Source organism: Pterocles gutturalis, unplaced genomic scaffold, assembly GCF_000699245.1.
Source record: "Pterocles gutturalis isolate BGI_N339 unplaced genomic scaffold, ASM69924v1 scaffold14369, whole genome shotgun sequence".
In the NCBI taxonomy this organism is placed as follows: domain Eukaryota; kingdom Metazoa; phylum Chordata; class Aves; order Pterocliformes; family Pteroclidae; genus Pterocles; species Pterocles gutturalis.
In genome coordinates, this window is record NW_010130867.1 from 311 (window position 1) to 17,790 (window position 17,480).

The 17,480-nt window shown below is 38.0% G+C and overlaps 1 protein-coding gene across 1 annotated transcript in view; it reads left to right on the forward strand.

Moving 5' to 3' along the window:
- Positions 1–2,854: 2,854 nt before the first annotated feature.
- LOC104466836 (OTU domain-containing protein 7A-like) overlaps positions 2,855–17,480 on the forward strand; it is a gene marked incomplete at its 3' end in the record, with an annotated part of 34,633 nt that continues 20,007 nt past the window's right edge. The window contains exons 1-3 of the mRNA XM_010080390.1: positions 2,855–2,988; positions 10,088–10,091; positions 14,821–14,975. Of these exons, the coding sequence (XP_010078692.1) occupies positions 14,825–14,975 (151 nt within the window). The remainder of the gene's footprint in view (positions 2,989–10,087; positions 10,092–14,820; positions 14,976–17,480) is intronic.

The window sequence follows — 17,480 nt, forward strand, 5'->3', positions numbered from 1 at the left end:
CTGCTCAGCACGTGTGGCTGGGTCTGCGCTGCTGAGAGGAGTGTAGGCAGTGTTTCAGTCCTGTGGCAGACATGGAAATGGGATCCCTTCTGAGTGTAGGACAAGGATTGTGTGAACATCTCAGAAGACAATTGAGGTACTTCTGAAAAGTGAGTGGAGGAAGCTTCTTCAGCTCCTTGTCAGTGATTACTTTGAAATGTCAGACAAAAATAGGGAAAACCAGAGAAAGGTACTGTGAATATTAATTCTTAATGAAGAATGTCTCTGCCATCTGATCTCAGCTGGTTTTGTTAAGACTCCTTACCCTCAAAAGACCTGTTTGAGATCAAGTTCCTTGTTTTGAAATATGTAGGTAGCATCTTTAATCTGTGCTTCCTCATTTTCTTTGCTGACTTCACACAGAAGTTGTTGCAGGGACTATGCAAATGTGAAAAGATAACTTTAAAGTTTGTCCCCAGAATTATAACGGAATTGCAGCTGAGATGACTCTCCACCATGAACCTTTTGATAGCTAATGATAATTTTCTTCTGTGTATTTATATCTCTCATGGACCAAGTTGTGGTCATACGGGGAGCACTCTGCGGCTTATTGGCCCACTCCCCAGGGGAATACGGCAGATGGAGTAAGCAGTATTTAAGGTTGATCATAACAATGAAATTAAGTTCTTAAGGTCTGAATTTAGCCTTAATGTTCAGTTCCTACACAGATGATGATGATAATGTCCCATACACTAGCCAGGTGGAAGGCCATTTATAAGGAAGGGTAAGGAAGAACTTGCATTTCATAGAATGACTGAAGAGATTATTTGCAGGGATAGCAATAACAGCTATAAATTTTGCTGCAAGTTATGTATAAGCTTGAGTTTTTGCACACTGTACTATCAGGTTCAAGATAGTGTTCAGTGAAAGAGATAAAAGCTAAAAAAACCCACAGAAAACTAGATAAATTCTTGAAGCTGCAGTGTGTGTGTGTGTGTGAGAGAGAAATGTCCAAAAAGGGCTGAGCTTACATGCATCTCCTTGTGACCTAACAATCATAGTACCACCGCTAATCTTTTAGATGACTTATTTACAACAACAGACTAAATGGAATAATTTTCAGCGTAGTTTAAATGGTACATTGTGGTTTCTTAAAAAAAAAGTATGTACTGCAAGCATATATGTTAAGTTCTCTTTCAAGGGAAGAAGTAGGTTGAGTGTTGGATGGAGAGGGTTTATTTTTCTGTGCAGCTGATGCATTGAACAAAACTATAAAAATGTTTCAATCGTTGTTTGTTAATGTGCAGCTGATGCATTGAACAAAACTATAAAAATGTTTCAATCATTGTTTGTTAATGTGTAGCTGAAAAAAGCAATATATGTTGACTGCTTGATTATTTCCAGGGCGTTGATAAAAGTTATGTCTCCTTGGCAGAAACATCATCATTTCATTTTGAAGGCTGCATAACAGAGTTTTTAGTTATTTCCCCATAGCTAATAGGAGTTTCATAGTGTAGATATTTCAGTTTGCTAACATCGTATACATGGAAATATTGACACATATTTACACTTGATGGTTTTTTCTATCATTTGCAGTTCTTTGTTAGAGCTATTAGAAGTTAATTCTTTAAGTTGATGAGTGTTTTACAGTTGGTTTTGTTTGGTTTTTTTTAAGTTCTGCAAGGGTGATAAAGATAAGGGTCATAGCGAAATGTGGATGGGCTGCTGCTCATATTTTCTTTGCCATGTATGAAATGTTACTTTTTCATGTTATTCTGAATTTTAAAATAATCTGCTTCTGTATAAGGATATCTATGATGTGGTGCATTCACAAGTTCCAACAAAGAATTGAAGATAATTCTTTGGTCAGATGTATGATTCTTACGTGAAATATATCATGGTGAAGAAAAAAAAAATCTAGGAATCTTGTTAAGTATTGTATATTAGCTCCCAAATACTTCATGTTACAATTGAGTTGCTACACAGAAAACTGGGATTTTTTGCATAAGGACTATTATGTACTGAGATTTGGTTATTTCCATATGTACTCTAGGAAATAATGAGAAATAGCATAATCTTCTGTTTTCCTATCATAATTCTCACAAATTCATAAAAATTGTGGACCTTGTTGTATTTCTGCATGTTTTAAAAGCATTGTCGGAAGGAATGTTTTCCATGACAAAAGTGTTTTGGCAGATATCTGTTAAATCCAGATTTTGATAAAGCGGGGCTCAGTTACAAGCCTATGAGTTTTGTGAACAGATCAAAAAACAGAAACAGTAAAACTGATTGTAAGTGCCTTTTAAAATGATAAAGTGAAGCTTATAGTAATTGGATTATGTATTTGCAAGCAGCAGAATTTAAGAGACAGGAATAGATTATATGTGAAGGAAAATGCTTTTTCTTTTAAAAATAAATCTCATGAAATAGTGTTCTTTCTTTCTTCGTGTTGGTCCCTGTTTTCCATGAAAGAAAATGGCTATCCTAATTGAGTCTTCTCCTGGATAACTCTTCAGTAGTTAATTGCCTTTGATTTTGGTAACTTACGATAAGAAAAACTGCCAAAGGTGTATTTAATTAATCTTAAGAAAGAGAACTGTTAGAGGAATTTTTGAGTGTGAATTACCATTTTCATGTAGGATAGCCTTAAGGATATTTTTGTACATTCAAAATTTGTATTTTTTTCTTAACTGTCTGGGTTGTGCCCAAGTAATCTTATTAATGCAAATTATTGTATATGGTAATTTATCTGCATTGAGAGTAATATCTATTAGGCTTCTAAGGTCAAAGGTAACATTGATTTTTGCCAGGCATCATTATTATTCAGATTGTATAGAATAAGTGCAACAATTAATATACTACTTCTTTTTTTCCAGATTTCTCAGGGGATAAAATTTTGCTTATTCATACCTTCTACTGTGTCAAAAATGGATTATTTTTCTCACCAAAAACCAGCAGCATGATGCCGCTCTGACACATGCCTCAAGGAACTCTTATTTAAAGTCTGTTGTAAGTAAGTCAAATTAAAAACTTGCTTAAAGGAAGCTTTAATCAGCTATGTATCTGTTTACAGCTCACGAATAAGCAGCCTTAACAGGAGAACTAAGTCTGGCTTTTAGCAGTCTGGCTTTCTAACAGCAGCTGTTTGTTCTTAAATGAAAGTATAAGAGGAAGTAACCTGCTATAAAACAGAGACTGAGGTTGAGCTGCTTCCTGAGTGCTGCATGCCTGTGTGTCACACCTGCGTGTGCTGTTCCTCTCCCCACACCCCCTATTAGAGGTTCACTGCAATACATTGCCAATCAGAAGCTATGGGGTTATGCATGAATAACATGATCAAAAATATTATCTGCATTGTAAATGAGGACTTAGACTCCTGTTGCTATGACAATTAATTTTAGAATCTGCAGTGTAGAAACAGGGGGCTAAACAACTCAAGATGTAACAAACAGCAAGTGGTTAAGCTGGTCTTCCTTGTGTTGGTTGGTGAGCTGCAGGCATTTTGTGGTGCCTAAAGGCCCAAGTGACTTGTTTTTAATGCAACGCAAACTTGAAAAAATGAATGAAACGCCACCTTGTATATATCAAATAATGGTTATTCAGACATCTTGCTTTTTACATACTGAAGTAAATTTTATGCATGCAGAGTATTTGCAGAGTATATGATCTGTGTTTTTGTGAGAGAAAACTGAATTAAGATTAGAGTTTTGTCCAGCATACCTTCTTTATTTAAAAGAAGGATGACATTTGGAGGAATATGTTCAATTCTTGCAGTGTCAGTAAAAATTTATAAATGAGGAAAAGGAGGAAAAAATAAGGAAAAAAAAAAAAGGAAAAAATTATGAATTAAGAAAATATCTGACTTGCTCATATTGCTTCTGTAGAGATTTATTCCAGTGGAGAGATTGATGTTACTTAATGAAACTGTGCATTTAATGGGAGGCCTCAGATTAACATTTAAAACTGTAATTGTTATATTTCTAGTACAGTAAGATGCTGCCTACTTCTTTATCACTCTTCCAGATAAGAGAATAATTGATATTTGAATCTGATTTAAAATGAGGGTCTTTGTTTTAGGGAAAGTCCAGTTTTGTCAGTGGCATTACATTTGTCTCTTGCACTGCTGCTTTCTGCCAGAAATTAACGCGCTACAAGGGCCCTTTTGAATAAAATAAGGGAGACATTGTGATTGCCATACGTTCATTCTCTTTATCTGTTGTCCTGTATGAAAGCAAACATGTTATAGCAATGGTGGTGTTTTATTCTGAAAAAATACTGATGAAGGGATGCAGAGGATTCTTACCTGGAACAGCTCTGTCTGTTGCTTGGCAGTTTGGGTTCTGGACCCCTTTTTCTGTGTATTTCTCGTTTGTCTATGACATTTTTTCCCTCTGAGAATGTAATAATTCTTGAGTAAGAACAATAGTGTTATTAAAACCCTCTGAAGCTCTGTGAAAATACAATTGTAGAAACGTTCCAGCAGAACATCTGACCACATGAATTAATCGTCCTGCCACGTGCACCTGACGTAGGACTGCTAGGCTGCCATCGGTGGTAGAGTGCAAGGAAAGCACCTCTCCGTTGTTAGCAGCGAGTGTGGGTGTTCCAGAACATTTTATGGGGACTCAGGTATTTTAAGGTATTGAGTGTCTCTAGCTTTCCATATTGTTTCTTCAGTGGGAGTGTGCCATAGCTATTAAATGCAGGGTAATCTCTTCAATTTTTCTTTTCTACTTTCTTTTATCTTAGCCTGCAATAATAGGTTATAACCTCTAATTCTTAAACAAATCGCCTCAAAAGATGATTTAGTGGTGTCCTTTATCAATAGTTCTAGCTTCAAATAATTCAAATAAATAAGCAGATAGTAGATATTTCAAATAGACAGCATTTGTGAAAACGGAAATGTAGTTCCATTTTTAAAATACTTCCCACTTGATCTCTGAACTTTGGTGGTATTCTTCCTAGAACTGAGCTTTAAATAGTTGAACAATTCTCTTCTCTTGGATAACAGTTCTTCTTCAATGGTTCCCATGGGAGTTTAGTGTATTTACTGAGGGTTCTTCAGCATAGCTTTCCTCATTCTCTAGTTTTTTCACTTGTGTGTCTAGTGTATCAGTTCAGGGCTTGTCTACACAAGGTACAGAGGAAAATTGATGCAATTCAACTAAAGCAGGAATTCAAAGAGGGCAGCTTAAATCCCTCCAAGTCTCTGTGTTCACTCTCCCATTCATAATTAAAGTGGCCTCCAGGGAATTTAGTGTAATTCACTTCGAAGGCAAGATGAGCCAAACCAAATTAAGGCCACATTTTATTCCCAGATGAAAGTGTTTGCGAAGGAATTTAATGGGTACGGACAAATACAGTTAAATTAATTTGAGTTAATTTTCCTGAGTTCCATTTTGTAGACAAAACCTTAGCAATAATGCCTCACTGGAGTTCTTATTTTACTTCTTTCTTGTTCTTCACCTTTTGTTGCTGTAACCTTATACCTGAGAAGGTAGATGGCCTGTAATTGTACTAGTCACTAAATGTCATCTTGTTATCTTACTTGTTTTGAGAGTCCATGTTTTATAATGAACGTATAAATACCCCACTTTGTCATCACGTCTAGTGCGCGTTGCCTTTTGCTGGGTAGTTATCATCCTAGTTTTTGGCTCCTTCAGCTAATGCCTTTTAACTCATCACTGTAACTACATCTGCTCTCAAGATCTTATCCATCCAGCAACTTTTTAAAGCATTTTTTACGGATTTTGCAGAACTGGGTGGTGATTATTGCAGAGAAGTTGAGACCACATGTCCTGCTGTGATGTAACCATGCGGTGCCTCGTAATGGAGTGATTTGCCACTGGTGGTAGAACTCGGCTGAATGCAGCTAATGTGAATGGAGTCAGATTAAAGGTGCTTGCACGATTTAGGAGCTGGGCTTCCTATCTGAGTACAGAGGCCTTAAGGAGTATTTTGGTGAAGTGTACAATAGTGTACAGATATCTTGTTTCTTTCATTGGAGTTCTGTGAGCAGCGTGGGTTTAGTTGTACAAAACAGATTGCAAAATTTAGGTCCACTTCATCTGTGATAAAAATGTTTAATATACATTCAGTTCTAGGGGAGATGTTCTTGTGACTGTGAGGTTAAAAACTGGCTTTTGTCTTTGTATTCTTGGCAGCTAAAACTGGAAGCTATTTGAAGAGGAGTCTGTTTAAAACAAAAAAGGTGCGAGGCTGGTGAAGTAATCTCTAATTTGAATGGGGTGAATATGAAGTGTAAAAGTAAAATACCTAAGAGATATGCTCTCTTTTAATTGGCCTTTAAAATTCTGTGTTACGGGAGTCTGAGCACAGGTATCTGCTCTGTGAGATCTGTTCTGAGAGTGTTTGGCTTAAGCAGCTTTATGTGTTGTGTGAAAAAGCTGCCTTGTGTCCCGTGATTTATGATCACATTTGAATTCCTGGAGGGCTGGAGTATCCTGCTGGTAGGCAGCATCAGTGCCATGGAAGTTAGGGCAATACTAGAGAGATTTTATACAAGTTGAAGGGCTGGAGTCTCTGGGAACAGTGAAATCAGTGCAAAAAGAGCTAGGACGTCCTGAGTGAACCAAAGGTGTGGAATATTTCTTTGTAACCAGTTTTATTGCTTGTCACTCCATCATCTGAGAGATATTTTGGTTAGGAAACAGAGTGAGCTTCTATTTGAGTGGGTTTATTGAGACACTGTGCATCTTTCCAACTAAAGTCATCAAGTCTGGGAAAACCTGTCTTGAGAACTGAAGAATTTTCTGGAAAAAAATGATGTCAGGATTTCTGTCCAGTTGTTTGTATTTGTTTATGGTCTTGTGCAGTCTTGACAAATCAAGGTCAACAAATAAATCCCCAAGTCCTGGATTTTTCAGTATTTCAGGTGTGATTCAGGTACCTAAATATGCACCTGATAAGTATTATAAGTAGAAATAAGTGATTCAGGTACCTTACTGACGCATAGACATGTATTGCCATTTTGCATGATCTGGGATAGCCACATGGAAATGGCAAATCTGACGCAGACCCATATGCTTCTGGAGCAGCAGCTGAAACTCAGAGGATACCATGTGATATCTAGAGTAGCACTAGCTACGTGCCTTTATGTACCTGAATTGATTTCTATGTGGTTTATTAGACCATACAGTCATGTTTTACATCTGCATTCTTCTCTTTGACATAACTGTTGAACCCCATGTGTTTGTTTTCCTCCTTCCAATTACCGGATCATGGTAAATAAATAAGTAAAACTGAACTACAAATCTGAACACCTTTCTTCATATAGCTAGAGATGCTTTTGAGAAACTTGCCAGCTAATTTCTGCTTTTGAATTTTGAGAATTGCACAATGTCATACACAGCTGTCATCAGTCAGGTTGGAATTTTAAAAGAGTTCACATTATATTGCTTCTGCTTTGGAATGGCTCTGAAATTGAGTTCTTCTGCCTGATTATTTTTTAGTTGATTTAAAAAAAAAAGATCATGCTTCCAGGATAAAATACTATAGTCATACTAATACTTGTTAAAAACCAACCAGCAAACAAAAAGAAAACAGAAATATACCTTTCAAAAATAATATTTTTTCTGCCACCCCCCAGAAAGATGGCTATTGCTGAAATTTTATCTGTCAGAATTCAAAGTTCCCATGTTTCAGTTTTGACTTAAGATGATCACCATGGTAGATTTGTCCAAGGATATATTTTATCAAAGTAATACATAAATAAACATTATTGATTTAGTGTAGTCACTCTAGTAGTGCATTGGTTGGGTAATACCCTCATCTGCAAATGGCACATGGCTTGTGGCAGTCTAAATATTGGTTTCTTATTGGTACACAAAAACCCCTTTGAATGACAGCAAATCTCTATGAAACATAGTTGTCAAATTGCTGGGCCATTTAAATTCAAAGGATCATGAAAAATAAGGAAACAAGCTATTCTTTCTGCAAGCAGTAAAATTCATTTAATTGTAAGTATACAAATGTATCAAGAAGGTAAGAACTAAGCGACAGGTGAATTTATGAAGGGCAGTACAGAGGTTTTCATCCATTGGTATTTAAACAAATACAGATGTTAAACTGCCAGAGTTTAAACCTTCAGGATTACAGAAACAAGCAAAGAACACTGAAGCAATTGTCAAATGTGAGACTAATTCAAAATAATTAACATTTTCAGAAATATTTGGAGGTTTTCAAATAAATGAATGTGAGCATTTCAGTAAAGAGATTATTTGGGTAACTTCTGTTTAACTCAAAACAGTGTTCTGAATAGAGTTATTTCCTTTTCATTTGCTGAAAACATGAAGTACGCTTTCATAATAATTCTTAACTATCCATTAGTAGTTGTTTGCATAATTATGCAAACTTTGGGTAAGGAGTTGCCTGTAGCTTTTGGAGAAGTTTATAGATTCAAAGTGAACAGGACAAGAATATACTTCATAACTGCCTCTGCACTGTGCAAACGCAGGGCGATCGCCTGCTTTGTAATCTGTAATGCCCTTTAGTTTCTGTAAACCAACAAACTGCATGAACAAGTAATATTGTAGTCCACCTATTACTTACACTTACTAGCTTGCACTGTGAAACGCAGGGTGATTGCCTGCTTTGTAATCTGTAATGCTCTTTAGTGTTCTGTAAACCAACAAACTGCATGAACAAGTAATATTGTAGTCCACCTATTACTTACACTTACTAGCTGTATAATTTTCACAACCAAAAAAGCCACCCCAAAAAAGCCCCAACATAAGAAAGGGTTGACTGCTGTTCTGTTACAAGCAGGAATTCACTCCAAGATGCCCACAAGTGACTATGCATTCAGAGATGCCTACTGGCTTTAGCAGCTAGGTAGATAAGTCAAGCCAGGCCTGTACGGTCAGGGGTAGAGGACCATCTTGATGTAGCAGGATAATAGGCAGTCTTGCTGAAACATGCTAGACTAAAAAGTTTAAAGGTATCTGCAGCAGACAACTTCGAGGTGTGAGTGCCAGTGTTATCTCCCATTCTTCTGCATCTGCTTTGTCAGAGCATGATCCCAAGTGGCATTTTCTGGCTGATTGGGATTAGTAGTTACAAGTGAAACATGGAAGGCCAGGATTTGTATGTGTACATCATTCTGCAAGTTTCTCAAGCCCAAATATGTTGTAATGCTTCAAAAGAAGATAAGATGATAAAACAGCTCTGGTCGTCCATACCAAAAAATTCAGCTATGCTGGAAGGTACCAGCAAAATTTAATTGTAGTGCAAAATAAGGATAAATAACAAGCCACATGGTAGTGTGTTGAAACATGCCTGTGCAGTTTATTGAGGTGCTAATTTAAGACTGAACTGGTTTTTGGTTGGGGTTGGTTTGTTTTTGGTTTGATTTTTTCATATTTGCATTGTGTATGGGGCATTGATGTTACTTGTAGACTTGCCTTCTGCCACCTTACTAATTGAAATAAAATATCCTTCTTACTGTCAACTGTCATTCTCTGAGCATAGTCTAAGAGGAAAAACAAGAATTGATCTAGGCTATTCCTTGTGAATCTGAGAGGAAAAAAAAACATTTCAGACCAGTGAGCAAATTTTACAGTTAGCGAAGAATACCCTCTCCTCTTTCTTAAATGATCATATGCTGTGGTCAGTCCGCAGAACACCTCTGCTCCCAGCTGCCCCCCTGTCATGTGAGAGAGCTTTTGATTTTTAAGTGTGGGGTTTTTTTGAAAATCAAAATTGTGGAGAAAGATCTAAAGTCCAAGGAGAGTGCTTGGTACTAAGGGAAACAAAAGAAAAATGATCATGTCAAAAGCTGTATTGCTCTTAGCAAGTAAAAGGCTACAACTGTCTTTGAACAGTTGGAGCTACAGCCGGAGTTGGAAACAGCAGTTTGGCTGAGCCCGAGCTGCAGATTCCAGGTAGAAACATGGACTGAATGGTGGTGATGCAGGCTGTGGCAGAACAGGTCTAATTTAATTACTAGAGGGAAATAAAAATGCAAGAAAAAACTCTTCGGTCCTCTTATAGGATACTTGGGACTTGTAAAATTCTTGGGGCAATGCTAAGGCAGGTGATTCAAATCAGTAGCAATTGGTCCATCACACTGCCCGGGGCATCAGAGCAGCACAGTCTTTGTATCTCTGATTTGGGTAAGATTTTGGCATGTGCTTAAAACTAAGCACGTGGTTCTGTGGGTTTCTGAACCACTACTACAGTGTTTTGTACAGAATTGCTTTAGATTAATGTCACTCAATATATACTTATAGTTTACACCATAAAACATCAATTAAATTTTTTAATTGCACAAGTCACACTGCAGGGAAATTAAAAAAAAAAAAGGCGGGGGGGAGCTGGTTTAATGCAATTGGTGAGCATCTTTCCACTGGCTTCCTAGAGCACTGAGTCTGGCCACGTTATTGATGGTGCTTATTTCATCCTTTCTTTGAAAATTATTAAATATCTAAGTTGCAGTTTAATCATTATGTCTTCCTGAGAGTTTGTCCACTGTGCATTCTCTGTGTGCTGTTTTCTTTCTATTCCTCACTTCTCTTTTGTCAGCGGTTTGTGTTCTGGAGGCATGGCATTTGCTTTAACATATTTGCTTTTGCTTCATTAGTTAGCCCTTTGCATCTCTTTTGGCCTTTTTGGAAAAAAATATCTTCATATTGTTTAACTGGATGAAGCTGTAATTTTGAAGAAGTCAAATTTAGATTCAGACGAAGAATGTTTACTTACAAGTATGGCTCAGTTTTAAGAGAGAGGTACTTAAAAGAGTAGAAAAGATAAAATTGTACTAAACTGATTTCAAGTCTTTTTAACCCATTTTAACATCTAGAAGCAATCAATATATCATCCTTAAATGCTTTTAAGATGTTTTCTGTTATACAACAAATTATCCCCTTTCACTGCTTCTTGTATTTGCATTGTTTAAATAAGAAATTATTTAGGGAAGAAATTTGGCTAGAAAGTGAGTGAAAAGGTCTTTATTGTGTTTTGAGGGTCAAGATGTTTCAATTCACATTTCGTTTGAAATGCCATTTGTGTATCATACGTGACACGTTTGAAAGGATAACTGCACGTATCTCTGTGTGTCTGTACTGTTCACCACAAGAGGAGTGATGCTGACTGGCAGGCGGGTATGGTATGGATGATTGTGTTAGTTCTCCTCCAGGTGCGTGTATTTAAAGTATCACTCTTGTGAAAGCTTTGACTAGCCATCCAGAGCAAAGGTGGTGGTGGTGGTTTCGTAGGTAAGAAGAGACTGTGTTCATCTGGCCACAGTAAGTCTGCTGGCCATCTGGATTCTGAGTCACTGCCTCCTTCTTTACAATTTATTTTATTTTCTTGCTTAGTAGTTTTTACTATTCCATCTGGGTGGGCTTTCACAGGTAATAGTAGTTTTCTGGCAAACATTTTTTTTAAGACTTTTTTTGTTGGGTTTTTCTTTGCTGTTTTTTCTCCCCTCTGAATTCTAGAGAGCTGAGAAAACAACTCCCTCTGGGGGGAAAAAAAATAGCCCTAGTTCAAATGTATACAGGGAGGATCTTACCCGCTCTGCTCCTTGCCGTCAGAGTGTAGAGCATGCATAGTTCAGGCTTTTTGTGAAGGTTTTTCTTCAGGGTGAGGTAGTACAGGTAACAGCCAGAGCACCTGCCACCTGTGATAATTACGAGTACAAAATGGGGTAGAGAGGTGGTGTTTGCTGCATGAAAACAAGAAAAATAGTTAGTACGTTGTTAGCAGTTAGTACTGACAGTTAGTAAAACACTGCTATAGTAGGGAACCTAGTATTTGAGTTTTGGGATCTTGGGGGGGTTCTGGAGGCTTTTTTGGCTGGGTTTTTTACTAGAGCTGTTAATGCTTGTGGGTTTGGTAGCACCACATTCATTATAATGTTTCAGGCACTTTGTGAGGCCTTACCTGTCGATGAGGAATGAGGTTCCACAGCAGGCTGCTCCTCAGTTGTGTGTGTAGCAGAGATTTTAGTTGCCTCTTACAGCATTGGATGTGCTTAATTCAGCACTATTGAAATCTGGAGTTTGCAGGGAACCTGGGCAGCAGTCCACCTCCAGTCAGCACGGTCCTGTGGATCTTACTTCATTTTTAAGTAATACAACGTAGTGAATCGTTGTTACTTCAAGCAATCAATGGTGGGCTGCTTCTGCTTTCTTGCATATTTAACATTCATTAACATGTTTAATCATTGATTTTTCCATCTTTTCAGACACATCTGTCTGAGTAAACACTATTAATGTATGTTGTGCTGTTAATTTAGGTCTGACGAGTAACAGGAAGAATTAAATAGCATGGATATTTTTGTGCAGGTGTGCTAGCAGTTGCAGGACCCAGAGCCTAGAGAATTTTATAGCATAGTGCAGAGGTATAGAGGGAGCATCTGACTAGAAAACATTTTCCTCACACTGCCATGGGTTTGGAAGGTCTGTATTGGGTGGTCTTCCTCGAACCCAACACAAGGCAGGTGTTTCCTACCTGCACAGCTACTGATCATTACATAGTGGAATGTGGATAGTATTTCATTTAAAATTACTTTTTTTCAGTAAAACTACAGCTAGCCTTATCTCTGGCTTTGTGGCACAAGCTATGTTTTCATCAGCTGCCAGTGCACAGGTATTGGCAGTTTTCTATATATGGAGAAATTTCTGTATTACCATAAAGAAAGAACCTCTTTTGTAGAAAAGATCTTCATAGGCAGCTTACATAACCTGTGCTGGGATGAGTTAATAATACAGTGCGTCTGTTGACATGGTTACTGTATGGGTTCTGAGGATCGTCTAATCAAGAGGCAGTTCTGAGGTGGTGGGTGATGTCGTAAATGCAGGAAGAGGTTGATCTTGTCTTCTGCTGTTAAAAGGATGTATTTTCAAATTCTACTGTTGAAAATACTGAAATAATGCTGATAGTGAGAGAACTTATTATTTGACTTCTTCAGGCTGATATGCACTTCAGTTTTCCAAATTTTTGGACAATCTAGCTCCCCCCATAGTGACTGTACTTGAGCGCCCATTTTAAATTTGCAGTCATTATACTACTGAGTCACTTCTGATTGTTATCTGAAATTCACTAATACTTTGGATCATTCACCTGCAGCAGGTTCACATGATCCATATGTTTCCCTCCTGCTGGTTAAGATTTATTTCATTCTTTCTCCTGAATGAGAGTTACTTAAAAATTAATTGTATTCTCTTTCTTGTGATCTTTTTGTGTGGATGTTAGTGCTGTTTAGTACAGTAGATCTACGTATGAGTATTTTTTTTAATAAAAGTAGCATTTTTGTCCTTAATTTGCAGTGAAATGGATTCAGTTGCTACAAAGCTTTGGCCATAATCCACTAAGGTAGTTCTCTTCCTGAACTGTCTGCATTCCTTTTTAACCAACATCTTCATTCTGTTACATTTTAGAAGTGTTTCCCTTGGCCAGTGGTGATCCAGATGTGCAGTCTGTGGTGCTGCACTGGACTTGCTCCAGTATGTCCATGTCTGTCTTGTGCTGGGGAGCTGGAGATGGACATAAAGCTCCAGATGAGTCTCATGCCAGGGCTGAAGAGAGGGGAGAGGATCACCTCCCCGGCTATCCTAATGCAGCCCAACATAATGATACAGGTGTATAAATAGTATAAAATGTAGAAGTACATGTAGAAGTGGTATAAAACATACAGTGGTACAGCGTAGGGGCCAGAAGACTGTGAAGTGGGTAGGATTAGCAACAAGGTAATCTGCTTTGTTACTGAAAAACATGGAATTGTGTAACCATATCCCACACACCGTCCGATTGTCGGAGTGAGCTGGGTTTTGCAGGCAGTCTTCATGGATGAGCTGAGAAGGACCCCACCCTCCTGGGGCAGGAGGTAAATGATGTTTGTATTCTCCCTGGGATATGGACTTGCAGAAAGAAGCAATTTCTAAGAAAGCAAAGGCATTCCATTTTTAAGGTTAAATAAATCCAGGTGATTGCACATTGAGTAGGAAAGGACTGTGTTTCATCTGGGGAACAGCGAAATCAACCGGTTTCCAATTTCTTTCACCATTTATTTCCTCTGTAGCTGTGGTACAAGCAAGAGCCAAACAGTATCATCTGCTGCCAGTAGGAAATCTCCATGCTAGTCCTTACCCTTGGCACATGGCAAAGTTGCAACTGAGCCTGTGAGGAGGAATCAACAGGAAAAATCTAATCCATGTTCAAAGGTAAACTTTGACCAATAATGAATAACAAGCATGAAAGTAAAACATATGCTTTTGCTCATGTTGTGTGTCATTTAACTTCATCCCATTTTCTTTGCTTTCCACTAATTCTGCAGCGTTGCAAGCGGGGTAGAAGTACGGAGATACCTTTAGTGTAACTGTGCTTTGAATGCCAGCTGTCTTAATAGCTTGTCTAGCACCAACTACTCTTGAAGGGCCTGCTTTAATTTTTACTTTATATTTCTAGAGAACCTTGCCTAAAAGGATGGGTTTCAGTTTTTCAGGAACAAAACAGTAGGTACAAAATGCAGTAGGGCAGATATATTTTTGTTAGCCATGGATTTGGCAAAAAAACGTCCCGTGCCAGAGATTTGTGTCACATTTCAGTCGAGGAACCGGAACCAGCTGAGACAAGCAGGAGCAGCCGCGACCTCTCCTCACAGAGGCCACTCCTGCAGCCCCCGCTGCCAGAACCTGGCCTCTGATGCCCGGTGCAGCGACACGTTGGTGTGATGCTGTCACGGTCAGCTGCTGTCACTTTGCCTCGGGACAGGCAAATCCTTCCAGGAAGGAAACCTGACATCCTCCACTTGTGTGAAAATGCGTTACATCACTGTGGACTATATTCTAAAATCCTGTTTCTTTTTCTCCTTGGCAGATGGATGCCTTCTAGCCACCCAGCGAGCCTCACTGCTGCTGCGTGTCTGGCAGCATCTCTGAATGTTCCCATGACCCTTGATATGGATGCAGTCCTGTCAGACTTTGTTCGGTCCACAGGGGCAGAGCCAGGTCTGGCCAGAGACTTATTGGAAGGTAAGCTTTCGGGACACAAGTATTTCTGATGTTCCCTGCTTGCTTAAAGCAAGAAACAGTTATAAAAAGAGAACTCTGGTCTATGGAAACAGACATCTCTTAGTATTTTGACAAGTCACCTCTTGTATTAAACTGACTGTAGTTTATACTAAGGTAGGTGTTTTCAGCAAAAGACTTAAAAAGTTCCTAGTGTTAGATTGCTCTATTTTAGGGTATTAACAGTCATGCCTTAAAAGTATACGTGCCAGGGAGAGAGGGGAGAGGGCTTTAGCTGAATTTTGTTGTTTTCAGCTGCCTAAAAGTCATTGTAAATGTTTTGGCTCACTGTGCAAAGCAGCTAAATTTAGTCTGAAATGGATTGTAAAGTTTAAATAAATTGTAAAGTGATACACAAACTGAAGATAGTTTTGCGGCCCAGTGATGAATGTGTATACCTGAACTTCATGGAGTGAGAGTCAAACGGCAGGGTTGAAAAACATCTGTAAGAATTTATATCAGAAAGGTAACTGGGTCTTTATTTTATTGTAGTTGTTTTAAGTTTATAAGGTTAAAAGTGGAAAGACACCTTTGATATTTGAAGAAATCTTGTAATAGTTCTGTTAATTTCTTCTGATGTAGGCTAACAACAATTGTGAAGACAGGAAGTTAGAAATGAGTGGGTGATATATATCTATGTAAATCACGAGGCAGTTCTGTGGGCTTGGTATGTGCACACTGGACTTTTTCCCTGAAGGTTGTTTTAGTTTTTGGTTTTTTGTTTTTTGGTTTTTTTTTTTTTCCGTCTTCATATGCTCTAAGACATTGTGTATTAGATCAAAGTAACTACTGAATGGCCACAGCAGCCTTAAAAGTATACATAAGGGTATATATGTCGTTTTTCTAAGAGCAATTTCACTTTATTGTATGTATGCTGACAGTTTTGAATTTTGCTATAAGTTCTTTTTTTTACTCCAGGTTTTTCAGTAATAAGAAATTATATATTATTAACACAGAGGTGCAGACAATTTTGCAGCATTTCCCAAGTCATCTATATTACATGGAATCAAACCTTAGAATACCTAGCTATGAATATCATCATTGGTTTGCTATATTTAAGAGACCTCTCTTTTGTCTGACTTACTTGATCAACCTGGCATTCTAGCCTAGAGTCTGTCTTGGTCTGTTGGTTTTTTTGAAAAAGAATGAGAGGAGGTTTTTCTCAGTAATGTCAGGACAGATTGTCAGTTATTGTGCTGATAGAGCATTGCCAAAAGTTGAAAAAGTGTTCCTATGTGTCAGAGGTAGTTCAGAGGAGTTATCTTGTTTACCTTGCTATGCAGGATAATGCTTCCAAATAAATAATAGAACAGTATTTTTCTGGGTTGTACTTCTCATTTCTGTAGACGAATAAATTCACACCATGCATATTAACATAGAAATAAGCAATTTAATTATTCTGAACAGGCTAATAGACATGTGAATCTAGCCCAAATTATTTCCTCCTACACAAGAATTTATTGAAGTAAAAGGGATTGTTGCTAGTTCTGGACAAGATGTGCTCACAGGAACATTTCAGCATATGCAGTTGTGGCTGCATTTGGTGTAGCAGCTTCTAATACTGGCCATATCTTATGTTGGGGGGCAGAAATTGATCCAGTGGTTTCTCATTTGTTTATAAAAGACACAGAAGGGACTGCCACCCTTACACCATTATAACTATCTTTTGTAGTTGTCACAGTGTGTAGATGCTCTGGGTTCTGTGAGCAGCACTGAAACCCATGAAGTAATTTCCTAAAGATAAACTGTGTTCAGAAGAGCAAGCACACCATGGTGCACAAGGCTATAGCAAATGTACTGCACCTGGTCTTGGAATGATGGTGATGAATTTTCAATTCAAAATTTGAAAATGGGTGTGCACAAATATTTTTGAGAAATTTCAAGATTTGGTTGTAGTTTGTAGCCCCAAAATGAGTGTCATAGAGAACTTTGAGCCAAAAAAGCTTGCTTGTATAGACCCTCATTTCCATGTAAACACAAGTTTTGGTCAGTTCTTCTAGGGTCCCATAGCCCTTCTCTCTTTCTGATCTGCACACAGATTCTATTTTTATAACTTACTCAGACTGAATGTTCATATTGTGCTTCTATGGAGTGTACACATTTTTCAGAGTAATTTCTAATACTGTTTCCTTTGTTCATCTTTTGGGGAAAATTTATTGAATTTCACTATCCTGTAGACAACCAAGAAAACCAGTTTCTGCTTCCTTATCCAGTTATTTTAATATATTAATTGTTCTGCTTTAGTTGTCTTCTGGATGCGTCAGGACAATATTGTACATAGTATGTGGTGTTCTCCGTGGCAACAAATGGGCGAGTTAACTACACACTGACTGTTGTACAAATAGCTAAAAAAATCTATGCATTGCATATAGGTTGCATATAGATTTTCTAAATTGCGAGAAGCTGTCCTAAATCTTGGCTCTCTTGATGTTTCTATACTCTGTCCTGCTGGGAAAATCCCTGCAGTTT